The 13,872-nt window shown below is 39.1% G+C and overlaps 2 protein-coding genes across 5 annotated transcripts in view; one reads left to right on the top strand and one right to left on the bottom strand.

The window, feature by feature from the left end:
* DNAH8 (dynein axonemal heavy chain 8) overlaps positions 1 to 4,819 on the bottom strand; it is a 134,197-nt gene extending 129,378 nt beyond the window's left edge. For 2 of the 3 annotated variants that reach the window (XM_027682007.1, XM_027682009.1), the window contains exons 1-3: positions 4,700 to 4,819; positions 3,043 to 3,287; positions 2,313 to 2,447 (exon numbers count right to left, since the gene is read on the bottom strand). In XM_027682007.1, the coding sequence (XP_027537808.1) occupies positions 2,313 to 2,447; positions 3,043 to 3,279 (372 nt within the window). In that variant the 5' untranslated portion in view covers positions 3,280 to 3,287; positions 4,700 to 4,819. Of the gene's footprint in view, positions 1 to 2,312; positions 2,448 to 3,042; positions 3,288 to 4,494; positions 4,635 to 4,699 lie in introns of those variants that run through there. The other variant, XM_027682008.1, reaches the window with a different exon arrangement.
* A 291-nt stretch (positions 4,820 to 5,110) lies between these two features.
* Positions 5,111 to 13,380, top strand: GLO1 (glyoxalase I). 2 transcript variants are annotated; one of them, XM_027682010.1, is made up of 8 exons: positions 5,111 to 5,219; positions 5,361 to 5,498; positions 5,870 to 6,028; positions 7,860 to 7,942; positions 9,167 to 9,307; positions 10,160 to 10,227; positions 11,354 to 11,443; positions 12,480 to 13,380. In XM_027682010.1, exons 2-8 carry the CDS (start codon positions 5,415 to 5,417, stop codon positions 12,566 to 12,568), a joined length of 714 nt encoding a protein of 237 aa, XP_027537811.1. In that variant the 5' UTR covers positions 5,111 to 5,219; positions 5,361 to 5,414; the 3' UTR covers positions 12,569 to 13,380. The 2 variants fall into 2 exon arrangements, with proteins under 2 accessions (XP_027537811.1, XP_027537812.1); XM_027682011.1 differs by lacking the exons at positions 5,111 to 5,219; positions 5,361 to 5,498; positions 5,870 to 6,028 and adding an exon at positions 6,763 to 6,891.
* The last annotated feature ends 492 nt before the right edge of the window (positions 13,381 to 13,872 follow it).

The raw sequence follows: 13,872 nt of genomic DNA, 5'->3' as shown, positions 1-13,872 counted from the left end.
AGTACCAACTTGAAGTAATTCTTCATAGGAGACTTAGAAACATGCACAGAACATTTCCATGACTTGACATACTTTGCTATTGCTACTGTAATGTAAAAATGTAAAATATTAATTCATATAAGAAGAGTAACGTGACACGTGAACATTTTATTTGGGAGACATGAACTGGCCACATTGGCTCCAAAACTTTTCCATGATGACAAAGATTTTGCTGATCTCTGGAAGGACAATGAGATTACATCTGAGGGAGACCATGATGTCTCATAATTAGCTTGCTGTACCTGAACATAAACTGGCCACCCTAAAAGGTGTAGTAAAGATTACAGGTTTCCAGATGTCCATTTTGATTTTGTCATGTTACATAAGGTGCTTTGGATAGTAAGGATGGAAAGTTTTGTAACAAACATTGCTTGTGTATGGGTTGTCATTCTGAAGAACTTGCCTGAAATTACAGCTAGAGTTTCCAAAATCCAAATTTTCAAACTGTCCCAGACAATTTGCGTGTCCTGGTAAAACCAGGATATGGGATTTAATAGGAAATGAACAAAGCTTTGAAAAGCACTGAAAGAAGGCACAGAGGAGATCAGAAGATATTGACTGATCTGGTCAAAATCCAGCTTCTTTCACAGTCTCCATAAGTATCTGCAAGGACAACTAGCTCAGCAAGATGTGACTGGGCATTCAAACTGAAGGGCTCAGCCTTGGTAGTGAGACCTTCTGTTTCCACCCCATCAAAAAAATATCAGAAATTTAGCAAGCATGTCTGGAGATAAATCACCTGTTCAAGGACAAAGGATGCACTTCTAGATGTGGTATATTCCTTAGGAGTTTATATTTCTTATAAACAAATATAAAAACTGAATCAGAACAGTGATAGGAAAATGAGTGACACCCAGGTGGACAGGATTTAAACCCACTCTTGTCAGAAGACAACACCATGTGAAAATAAAAGAACCAAAAGCAAGCCAGCTCTAGAAATCAATTTTGCTTTGGTTACTAGGCACTAGTGAATAACAAGGTTAAAACTGAGAAAAATACATTAAAAATCCCCACCCCAAAAATAGGGAAAGAAAAAGAAAATTGTTAAAGTACTGAAAGCTCAGTGACAAAAGAGAAAGACAAACTAACTCTTGGGGTTGTATGGTTCTAAACCCAAGGTAAGACATGAGCTGTCACTGCAGCTACTGATTCTGCAAAGAGCTTCTGGTTCAAGTCCATGTGGTACGCACACTCCCTGTGTGAATACATATGTAGGCTAATATTTTAAAGGGTTAAACCTGGCTTATGGATGTCAAAGACATGACATGTATATGGGAATTTACTAAATGACAGTTAGTTGAAGGAGAGTGTTAACACAGCCCCAACAGCCTAAATTGTTTATGAATAAACTAAAACTGCAAATGGGAAAATTTCCAACAATAAAAAGTTTTCAGATAGTCCTGGTGACAGCAAAAAAACCCCCAAAACAAAAAATAAACAAACAAAAACCAAACCAAAACAAAACCAAACCACAAAAAAACCCAAACTAAACAAACAAAACTATCAGCCACACCTAAAAACAAACAAATAAAAAACCAAACCAAAACCAAATTAAAACAAAGAAGCCTCAAGAATCAAAAATGTCTCAATTTTTGAGTGTTTGCATCAGTCAAAGTTGGTGCAAAACAACAGTTTCACATGAAGTCAGGATGATTTGAAACTATATACCATTTAGCACCTGTAAAAAAGGGGCAATAGTTGAAGCACTTCTATGCTATGTATCACAAAAAAACATTTAAAAATAAACAAAGCACTCAAAACTGAAATTATTTAGTGGGTCTTTCCAAATGTCATTATAGTATTAAATGGTGCAGGATTAATTAATTGCCCTTCTTATTACTAACAACACTCTTAATTTTCAAAATTTTCCCATGAAGTTTTTGCAGAATCTTTGGAATTTCAGTGAGAACTTGCTTAACAAATAAAAATGATCATCATTAGAACATCATAACTTCAGGCTGAGAATAAAATTGTTGGAACTGGTAGATGTGACCAGAAATTCTTCGGTCAAAACAATAGCAGTATTTATACTTTCCTTGAGATAAGAAAGATGAAAAAGCCACAAACAAAAACCTTGGGGATATTTGCAGATCTGCCAGGAAACTAAGCTGAAAGATTTAGTCAGGTATCCTTTTAGATGAGTTGTGTGCCTTAATAATCACATTTTCTGGCAGAAACAAACAAAGTGATGAATAACAATTCAAATTAAATGGGTAATCTGCTACATATTTTAACTAATAATTTAAATCAACAAGTATACAGAACAGACTCACCGAAGGGGCATCCAAAATCATTTCTTCCACAGTTGCTAAGTCTAATCCTATCCTGGCACTGAGAACTTCAAATATGTATTTATATGAAGCATTAACTTGTGCTTTTCGATTTTCTCTTGCTTGTATGTATTGAGCCTAAAACATGAAACATATCTTTCAAACTAAAAATACACAAAGTGATCACAATAATGACCTATTTAACTTGCAATTAATGCTGAAATCTTCTGTCTTGTATTATATAACTACATAAATGTCCTACTCTTTAAAAATATCTAAACTTTCAGAGGTTAACAGAAGAACAAATAATTAATAATTATTATAAGGTGTAAACTCAACTCTAAGGATATGTCAAGGAAAAACAAATATTAAAAATACTACTAGCTAGATTTTAAAATATTTTTGTGACATATTAACTGGTTTTATTTTTCACTATCAAAATTTTAATTTATTATGTTAATACAGAAAGGTCAAAACATGGGTAAATATTTGCAGGAACAGAGTGGAGCTTTGCTTCAATGTAAATTATTCAATTAATATCTCCTTCTTCCTTCCTCTATTACTTTAAAATAAAATCTTAGAATATTACTAACATTGAAAACAAATACACACTTTCTACCAGAAATAATTTAGTAAAAGAATCTAGTATAAGGAAATTTAAAAATAAAAAAAATTAAAAAGAAAACTAACTGTTAATATAAACTATATTTAATGATCTGAGAAAATTTATTACCTGTTTTGCTTTGGAACTTTGTAAGTTTGTAGCTACACTAGGGCGGTAAAACTTAGACAAACTTTGACTTTCAAATGAGAAAGATCCCCGAGAAGAGGAAACGCTTCCTGTTCGTTGAGCAGGGTGAGCAGATCTGGTTGCAGCATCTTCTGATTTAATGATAGAACCAGTGCGATTACGCCCAGCATTTTCTTGAGTGTTTGAACCTCCTTTATTACTTTTTTGTACCCCCTCCATTCTGAAATCTGAAATTTGCAAAAAAACCAAAATGTTTATAACAATCCAGACATTTAAAGTCTACCTTTCCAAGAAGACAGGAGCATCTCAAAACCGAATTCCCAAGGATATAAATTCAATAGTTGCATGGAGTCCTCTTCCAGTTCTTACCAGATATTTAGATACATTTTATGATAGCTTGCAAATGTCAAGCTGAAGATTGAAAACATTTTTTAAAACCAATTTATCATACATTTATGTTTTGTGGAGTGAAAATCTTTCTATATAACAAATATCTTTTAAAATATTAATACTTTCAGTGCATATCTGACTATTGAGGAATAGAAACGGTTTAGAGTACAAATGGTTTGTTTAAATTTTAGTTTCTAAAATATATACACAAATTCAGCAACTGATCTTACAAAAAGACTTGCATACACAGAAATTGCTATTCTACTCAGTGTACTATTACAATAAGGATTACAATAACTATCAAGAATTCCTTAGTAGCTCTTGTGAGGCCTCAGGGCAGCCAATCGCAGATGTAACAGTGTTATACACTCTCTTAGACACTATTGCCTGATTCAGGAAATAAACAATCAAAGGTGAGGCTGACCTGAAAAGCAGCACTTGGTAGTACACTACTAGCTCCTTATTTTTCCTGATGTAATAGGTGACAAAGTGGCCACTATTCTGTGGTCTTTGGCATACAATCACCTGCTAGAGAAAATGTTAATCTCTCTCTTGAAGTAAAAATACTACCGAAAAAACCACCCAAAACAAATTTCAGGGGAAAAAACCTTAATTATATCCCTTGTGTTTTCTTCATTTTTTTCTATGACTGGCCTGGTCGTCTACAAGGTTAGCAGGGATACTTTCCTCCTTGGTTATTCCACTTAAGAAGAATAGGTTGCATGTTAATTTTCTTGCCTTTTAACTAGTTCTCTTTTAGCTGATACCTTCTCCTAAAGCCTCTAAAGCCCAAGATAAGAAAGGTGGGGTTCTCACAGCTTTCTTTTAAAAAACCCCACAAAGACTACATTGTATACTGGCATCCTCCCTGGCTCTCCAAAATCTGTACTCAAAGATATCTGGTGGCTCAGCTGAGATTTTCACTTTTCAAAAACCTGCCTGAACTCCAGCTGCCCACCTCTCCCGTCTGGAACAGCAGATGTGCTTTTATGCCAAAATCCCCTTTCTTCCCCTCCAGGATGCCCAAAACCTTGTCTACAGGACCTATTCATGCAAGGAGAGTAGGTCTGGCTTCCAGCATATATCTTAGGAGAGCTGAAGAAGGATGAGGCGAGGGAGGAAAAAAGTGGAGCATTCCCAAGCACAGAGCACGGAGAATACGGCCTTTTGGCTCTCCTCTGAAAAGTTGAAGTGCCTTAACCGGCACTTCAGCTTTGGCAGAGAGATGCAGGCGAAGAGCTTCACCGACCTCGCCGAAGCGATGCCTCCTCGCACGGCGGGGAGCCGGGAGCAGCGCCGGGGCAGCGCAGCGTCCGCCGGCGCTCCCCTCAGCGGCCGGAGCGGGCGGAGCGGGCGGTCCAACGCCCAGCGCTCGCTGCGGGGCGGCCCCTCCCCGCCTGCGACTGCTTCCGCGCCCGGGCGTTCGCCGGGCGGATAAGATCCTGGAGAGGGGTCGCGGCGGACCCGTAACAGCTGCGGGGGCTCGGGCCAGGGTTCGGGCCAGCGGCTCCAACGCCCGCTCGGGAGCCGCGGCCGCGGGGCTGAGGCGGCGCTGCCGCCCGCGGGCCCCGCGCCGGCCCGGGAGCCGCAGAGGCGCTGCCGGCGCCCGCTCGCTGTGCCCACGCGTCGCTGCGGCCCCGCGGAGGACCGGCCGAAGTTCGACCCCCAGAAGCTGTCATTCTACCGTAAAGGTCTCGTGTACGGGGTCCCGTGGGTTCCCCCCTGCCCGGGGGTTGGTGTGGTTGAATGCGCCGATGGAAGTTACTTGAGTAAGGCAGACGGAACGCTGCACTGCAAGTGCTTTCCTCTCGATTATCAAAAGTTAATTTTTAATTTTTTTCCCCCCACAGAGTATTCTATCCTTTTTTTCGTGCTGAGTTTTTGAGAAAAATACTATTCATCTTTGTTAGGCCTGAAATGATTGATTATACTAATGGTCACTGCATAACTCTGAAGGGTGACAAATGCTACTTGGAATCTTCTCCCAGTGCCTGGAGGCAAAAGCAGAAACCAACCTCTGTCAATATCAAATCACAGAATCAGAATTGGTAAGGTTGGAAGGAACCACAGTTGGTCATCTGGTCCAACCTCCCTTCTCAAGCAGGGTCGTCTTAGAGCATATGGCATAGGATTGCATCCAGGTGGTTCTTGAATATCTCCAGTGAGGGAGACTCCACAACCTCTCTAGGTAACCTGTTTCAGTGCTCGGTCACCCAACCAGTAAAGAAGTTCTTCCTGATGTTCAGGTAGAACTTTCTGTACACCAGTTTCTGCCCCTTGCCTCTTGTCCTATTGCTCAGCCCCACCAAGGAAAGCCTGGCTTCATCTTCTTGGCACCTCCTCTTTAAATATTTTAATTAATAAACATTAATGAGGTAACATATTATATTGAGCACACCATATGTATGTTTGTGAACAGGGCAAGGCTAGGATTCCCAACCAGCCTGATACCACCAGGATTTACAAAAGCATCACCATTCAAATGGAGCTGGGTTACAGTGCCTGTGCCTGCCCAGGTGCTGGTGTGGTACCCTCGGCCTGCCAGTGGAAGATGGAAGCTGGAGGAATGCATCGTCAGGTGAGCATGAGGGATCCATGCTTTCATTCCACGCTTCAGCTAAGTAACGCCACAGTCAGGGAGGCTCCTTCCTCAGGGAGGCTCCTTATGTTGTCCTGAACGTGGGCTTGCTACTGGGTGCACAGCACCAATTCACACATCAAGGCAAGGTATTTCTATTTTTTATTCTAGTTTGTGCAAACTAGGGAGCTGGGTTGTAACTCATGAAGGGCTGACTCCCTGATCATCAAAATTTTACACTATTCATACATTTCAACAAACAAAGGCATCAGCATTCATTGGTTACAAATTACATAACTTTTCTATTAGTTAGTATTTAATCCCCTATTTGTTAGTTGTAGCTCTCTCTTCTCATGCTAATTATTCCGCAGGCACGGTTCTTCCTTCCATTTGAGTTTGGGGTCTGTTTTGAGTCGGTGGTCATGATTGCCCAGTGCTGGAATTACCTTTGTCCCAGTTATTGCTCAGTTTTGCTGACTTCACTCCTGATGGCTATCGTCCAGATAGCCCATTCATCTTGGGATTCTCTTCTCTTTCTCGTAAAACAAAAAGATTAGCCAAGCATACGAAGTTTGATTCAAATCTTGAGAGGCTCGATATCACTTACGGAACGAACAGGCAGAACCCTGTTCCGAACCTGACCATACACCCTCACAGCGTTCCACGGGCTCCCTTGCGAGGGAGAGGCGCGGCAGCAGGCGAGGCGGGGCGGGCCGCAGCTCCGCCTTACCGCCGCGTCCTGCTCCTCCTCTTTCTCCTCCTCCGTCTCTCCTTCTCCCGACATGGCGGCCCCCGCAGAACTCAGCGGTCTCACGGACGAGGCAGCCTACGGCGCCTGCTCGGAGCCGGATGCCAGCACGAAGGTGGGAAGGATGGGGGTGACGCGGGAGCCTCAGGGCTGCCGGCGGCTGCTCTGCGGCGGCGCCGGTGCCCGCCTTTCCCCGGTCCCCGCACCGCTCTTTGCAGGGCGGACGTGCGGTGGATGGGAGGCGGCATGGGGCCGGGAAGGGTCCCGGCGGGGTCGTTCGGCACGGAGCTGCCCTGACAGCTTGAGCGGCGGGACCGGCCTGGCGCGGTTTGAGGGTGGTGGCGAAGGGGGCGGGCGGGCCGGGCCGGCTCCTGTGAGCCCCCGAACAAAAGCAACCCCAAAACACCCCAAACATTGTTATTTTTTTATTAGGAGAACGTAATTGCATTTCAGTGGTTCTACATCTGCCTTCCCCCCCCCCTCTCATCACCTCTGTCTACTGTCCTACCGTTCACTTTTTACCCACTTAGTCGTTCACAAGTCCCCTGGTATTTGAAGTTGCCTTGTGGCTTCAAGAAAATATCCTTACAGAGTTGGAGCCTGGTTTTGCTGCCGAGATATCATCAAGCTTGGCAGAAATTCAACACCTGTGCAATGAAATAATAAAAATGATGAGTTCAGGAGTTTATCTGTATTTAAATTCTATGTCTCCAGTGAGGCCCAGTATTGAATATTCACGTCTGGTCTGCTTGCATGTGAAGTTGTTCATGTGTTCTACAACCCCATAAGAGAATAATAAATGTAAGAAGAATACCCTTTTTTGATACCACTGATAATATATATTGAGTGATATCAGTCATGGTTTTGTTTATTTGTTTCAAACATTATGTTACAAAGGCATATTGGTTTAACAAAAATCTGTATGTGTAGGATCAGGACAAAAAGTTTTATTTACCCTTAATGTAGTACTCTTTGTTACTTCTGAACCTGCTGGTTTTAGATTCATTACTAACTGGCATCTTTGTTAATACCCATAATTCAATTTTGGTTGATGTATAAATAATAAACCTTTCTTCCCCACAGGATTTTATGTTCCAGCAGACAATGTTAAGAGTAAAGGATCCTAAGAAGTCATTGGATTTTTATACAAGGGTTCTTGGAATGACGTAAGTAGAAGTTACATGCCACAATAAGCCTAGGTTTTCCTCCCCTTTGTTTTTTTTTTTTATTTTGATGTAATTATACTAATTGGTCCAACTACATAAACAATGCTGGCCCATCAGCTGATGCTCAGTTAGACAGTCTGGCAGAGTCTCTGAGGACTCCAACACCATAGTTAATGCCTAAGCTGCAAATGAACTAATATGGGCCTTGACTAGAAGTTTCTTTTTTTCTTAAATAGGTCATTATTTATCAGTGTACAACTTGCTTACTTCCTCCTCGCTGAGGCTGCAGCTAACTGGCAATTGTTATGACAGTGCTTATAATCAGGAGTCATTGCTATAAATCTTCAAATTAAGTTTTCTATTAGTTCTCAGAAGTGGCTGATGACCACCTCCAGTTATAAAAGAACAAGGCAATAGAGGGTGGAGAGAAGGTCCAAACTCAGTCTTTTGAAGAAGGCTTTTGGGAGGCAGATGCCCTGCAGTAGTCTAATGAGTTCATGCTGAGCCTCTTTGCACTTTCTTGCCATTTGATGTGAGTTATTTCAAAACAAAATTCCACTGTGTTTTTAAATATATTGAAAAGAGTCCAGATTAAAGTAAAATAAAGTACTTCCACTGTAGTGAAAATGTGTCGAAAAAAAATTAGATACTTTGTAAGCTGAAAAAGAAATTAGATTCATTTTGTGTGCCTACTTGTTCCAGTTAAATGTTCTACATGCGAATGTATGCCTCAAGTATTTTTTAGTTGACTAAGTTGTCACATTGGAAATCAATTTTATTATTATAGCTAGCTATTGAAATCGTAAAAATATGTCATCTAAAGGTATGTTTGCTGTGTTCTGAAAACTTCGTCTGATGCCAGTGACCTCTTCAAAATGCGTAAGTTTAAAATTTCACCAAAGAATAAGTTGTTAAAGATCTTCCTGTGGAAATACAGACAAGTAGCAGAGTGACAACCTCAAGGCCCAAGCCTATGTACTGACTTTGTTATTTACTTACTGGTACTCTGCTTTTAAGCATTTATTTCTTCTAATGTTTGTAGGTTTGTAATAGGTTCTGGATGGGTTTATTCGATAGTTTTAATGTAGCTACTTTAAGGTGTGGATTACAGAAAGGCAAAAATTCACAGAAATAATTCTTCCATAGCAGAAGCATCTTGAATTATTTGCAAGCTATCTGATCACCCTTTTAAGTTACTGTTTCAAAATAATTGTTACCATTTAGACTGCTTCAAAAATTTGACTTTCCTACTATGAAGTTCTCACTGTATTTCCTGGGCTATGAAGATAAAAATGATATCCCAAAAGATAAAACGGAGAGAACACCTTGGACCTTTTCTAGAAAAGCTACACTTGAACTGACACAGTAAGTATTTATATAATGAGAGATGACATTAAGCTAACCGTGATTAAACAGAATTGGATAAGTGTAAATCCTGTTGGATTGAATAAAAAAATTAATCATTACTGTGGATACATCTTCACTGTCATAGAGCCTTAAAATATGACTGAGATTAGATACTTGGAAAACTTAATCTGCCTCACTTCAGAGCTCTTTCAAACTGCTAGGTGAACAGTGGTACATAAATATGAAACAATCCTTGCTATATTTTGAGTATATGAGTATGCCTGGCACCTAGGTGGGGAATTTAGGAAAACCTAATGTGATTAGACCTTTTTTTTTGGATTCCCAAAACATCCTAGTAATAGATAACTATTGCTTTTGGAATCTAATCAAAAGAACTATTGCTTTTGGAATCTAATCAAAAGAGGTATTAAGTCAAAACATACACTTCCTGTAAACAGGACAATTTGGTAAATGCTACTAATCATTGTAATTGTGCAGATAGAATCTCCCAAATCTCCCACTCTTACTTAGCTCCAGGACCTGCTACCCTCACTTTTTGTTCCCCAGTGATGGTAGATAAACTGTCTCGTGCAACAAAACCTTTTTTCTAATCTGAATGAGACAGGAATATTTCTGGCTCATTCAAATGTGGACCCTGAATACTAGTGAAGGGCTGTGAACATGACTGGATTAGCCCCGAGCTTATCCCGAGAACCCATGACTAGGGAAAATCTTGATTAATGAATGCAGCCAACAGATGAAATTCTCTGGTTTCTTAGGAGAAAGAACTTGCCCTCCTGGGGAAACTGAACATTTATGATTTGTTAATTTTGATGCTTTTCTTTAATATGTAATAATTACTTCTTACAGCAACTGGGGCACTGAAAATGATGAAAAGCAGTCTTATCACAATGGCAATTCAGATCCCCGAGGATTTGGTAGGTCTTTAATTTCGTGTTTATAGTTTTTAAACTTTAGTTTATCATGGTTGCATTTTTTCTCTCAGGTGTTGGGTGAAAATGCAGTTTCAAATGTTTTTGAGAAAACATCTAAATCAATTTTGTGCAAAGATTATTGGGTAAGTATATGCTGTAGAGTTTTTTTAAATGTGAATTAGTAGAGAAAATATTTTAAACTTGTTTGGATAAAAAAGACTTGTCTAATAGGTTACTTTGAAAAATCAAACTAGCTGTAGGAAAGAGGGGAACTTGCATCTCATCCTTTCTCTCTCTTCTTTCAGCATATATGCTGTGAAGGATGGTGAAAATAAGTAAGCAAATGTGTTTCAGAGTAATGAGCCACAGTTACATTCTTTAGGAAGAGTCTAATCATTTGACAAGCAAACACATGCTAATTGTAACTACTGAATGAAGAACAGCAGTTCTTCCTGTGTATTAGATTATCATGGTGTTTAAACTGATTTACACTTGGATTTCTAATTTATAATCCACTTGTTGCCCATTTTAAGCTAGAAGGACAATTCTGTTTGTCTGTAGCACTGAGGATATTTGTGTGGCTTGATTTGATACTCTTGAGTGCTTGAAAGGTCACTGCTTGTAAAATAAGTTTCACACTCAGTCTATCCATTTGACATTTAAAGCCTCTGAATTGGTTTATAAGCTCAGGCCTTGCATAGCACTAGTGTCAGTCTCTGCAAATACAGCATTAATGATAAACTCCTTGTACTGTTGAACTGAGCAAATGCAACAAAATTCTGTTATGTAGCTGTGCTTTGAGAAAGGAAATACAGATAAAGCAGTTTGATTGAAAAATCTCATTTTTTCCTACTCTAGATAATATTCTTTTCTAAACAACTAGAGATATTTCAACTCTAAAGTTCTTATTTTAAAAGTCATCATCAAAGGACAACTCTCTGAAGGAGAGTAATGTTAATACCCAAAATGCTCTTCTTTTTGGAAGCTATGTTTTTCTTCTACAAAATCATATTTTATATGAACTACAGCATGTGACAGTTTTGCAGAGGATGAAATACTGAGTAAACTTTTTCCTGGAACACGCAGCAATATTTACAGTCTACTTTGCTCTTTTTGCCTTATTACACAGGACACATTGGAATTGCTGTTCCTGATGTCTATAAAGCTTGTAAGAGGTTTGAAGAACTAGGAGTGAAATTTGTGAAGAAACCAGATGATGGTAAGTCTTTTATCAGAAATGCAAGTCAGTCTTTTTCTCTGTTTTTAGTATATTCTGTCCAGTAGATCTTCCTGGACAGCTGGGTAATGTGTTTCTAGTAGTTGCCACTGCTTAGAAGGTTCTAGAACCAGTTACACCTGCACCTCCTAATAGAGTGGGCAAAACTGGCAATAGATCCATCTCTGTAACAGTAGCTCATGAGTCTGCTATGTGCCTTCTGTATGCAGCCTGACTGTCAATAAAATGTCAAAATAGCCTAAAATGCAGAAGTGAATGGTGAGATCTTGCATTTTTCAACTGGATGCCCTTTAATGAAAATCTCGTGAGAATTTTAGGACTGATGCGTTCCAAAACAGACATTTAATACTAGTAATTGAAAAGAGACGTAAGGCATTTTCATCTTATTCACTGTGTTCTCAGCTGAAACAAATATAGGAAGTATAGCTGAAAACTTAACTTGAGCACAGATTTATCGATTTAAGAACTGAACTTGGTATTTCTAGCCTTTTAGAGTTTGAACTTTGTTCAGCACCTGTTAAACCTTGAGAGACTTGAAGTGAGGGCTGCTAATTTGGAGTTGTGAAGTGATATGGAATGAAGGTATGTAGGACAGGAAGCTTAGACTATAAAGTTTTGTACTTCACATTGTTTGTGGAGCAGGCTGAGAGATCCAGTGTGGGTTTTTTTCCTACATTACTGAGCGGACATGTACTATTCTGTCCTGCATTTCTCTGTTTTATGAAGTGGATGAACACTTACAGGGGTTTATGCAAAAAACTTCCGTCAACAAAAGATGGAATTCCAAAGTGACTTTAACCTACAGCTTTGAGAGTATGATTGACAGTTCAGCATACAAAGATCTAATGCTGATTAAAAACTAATCTTGATATTTTTAGAATTATCTGTCTAAATTTGAACTAATTCTCATGCAAAACGAAAAAAAGAAAAAATATTTTTCAAAGTAGTAATATTTGATATTAAGAACCAGTCATGTAGTCTTAACTTGATCTTTTCTTTTTTTTTTTTTTCTCTATAGGTAAAATGAAAGGACTTGCATTTGTTCAGGATCCTGATGGCTACTGGATTGAAATTTTGAATCCTAACCACATGGTGACTCTCACTTAATTCTAATGAAGTACAGTATATAAGAGATGCCCACTTGCAGTCCCCTGGCGAAAATCTGTAACAGTGTTGGCAAAATTCTTGTTTAATAGGATTCAGTCACGTTCAGAGTCTCCTCTAAAACTATCCCCTGGGACTTGACTGTGCTTGGATTCCTTTTTTTTCTTGTCCTGTGATGCCACCACAATTTGTTTCCATGTAGGAATACTGAACCATTTTCTGGAAGAGCACTTACACAGATTCTCCTCTTGAACATTGATTATGTTAATATTTCACTAAAAACTGTCAAAAGATATGTTGACTGGAAACTCACTGCATCCCACACTGCTTAGATTTAAACTAACAACAAAAAGTCCTGTGTTACTATTGATGAGCTTCAACAAGGAAGAAAAAAAGAATATTTTTGAAGTAAAAAGATCCTGAAGATTTCATGCCCTATCTTGTATACTAGAAAATAAAATGTCAGACGAACTTTGACATGAGTAGTAGCATGTTTATCGAAGTCCTAATCTTACTTATATTATGCCAGGCAAACCTCTTTAAGGAGCAGCCTTAAACAGTCTTGAAACAAGAAACTTTGTGGAGGCAATCAATCAGTCCAGCAGAAAGAATCTTGCAGCTCCTGACTGCTGATTTACAGCCAAGATAAAGAGTTCTCAAAGCTGCTAACTCACAGTGACCCTTCTTGTCTCTTTCAACACTAAGAAGAACTTGCTCATAATTTTTGTTTCAATACAAGGCTAGGGCTGTATTTATCTTCAATGCTCTGTACATTCTGCATTGGGAAATTAATACAAATAGTATTTGAAACAACAGTTTCCTAGTACTAGACTTTGTGATCTAACCTCTCAAAATGAGTGACGGTACATACCTGTAAACAGCAGGAAAACATGTAACATTTACGTGTGTTATACAAATTGTTTGATTTTATGCTGTTCCACATCTTATAAACAGTATAAAAATAAGGAGAGTTCTTGAAATCCTGTTGTTCTTCCAACAAGGAAAAAAAAGCCTCTGCCTTGTCTCATTTTGGTTTGAATAGCACTTAACTCCTTCAGTTATGTGACTATTGATAGTGTAATGGCATTGTAATTCACCTCTCAGTAAAGCAATGGGGAAAACTACAAAATAATTTTAAAGCACTGTGACCAGTTGCTTTGCTGATTGTTGAATTCTGGATGACTGAAAGGTGGTTTGGTTTATGGATTCTTTTTTGAGAAGAAATCTGGTGATAAAAGAACATGAATTGGGAGTAACAGTGAAGAAGATAAATGTGTGACTTGTTTAGCAGGATGTTTCAGTAACCT

Source organism: Neopelma chrysocephalum, unplaced genomic scaffold (assembly GCF_003984885.1).
Source record: "Neopelma chrysocephalum unplaced genomic scaffold, ASM398488v2 Primary Assembly neopelma1_61b, whole genome shotgun sequence".
Lineage (NCBI taxonomy): Eukaryota > Metazoa > Chordata > Aves > Passeriformes > Pipridae > Neopelma > Neopelma chrysocephalum.
Note: the sequence above shows the minus strand (reverse complement) of the source record. Positions and strands in the feature narration are given on the sequence as shown.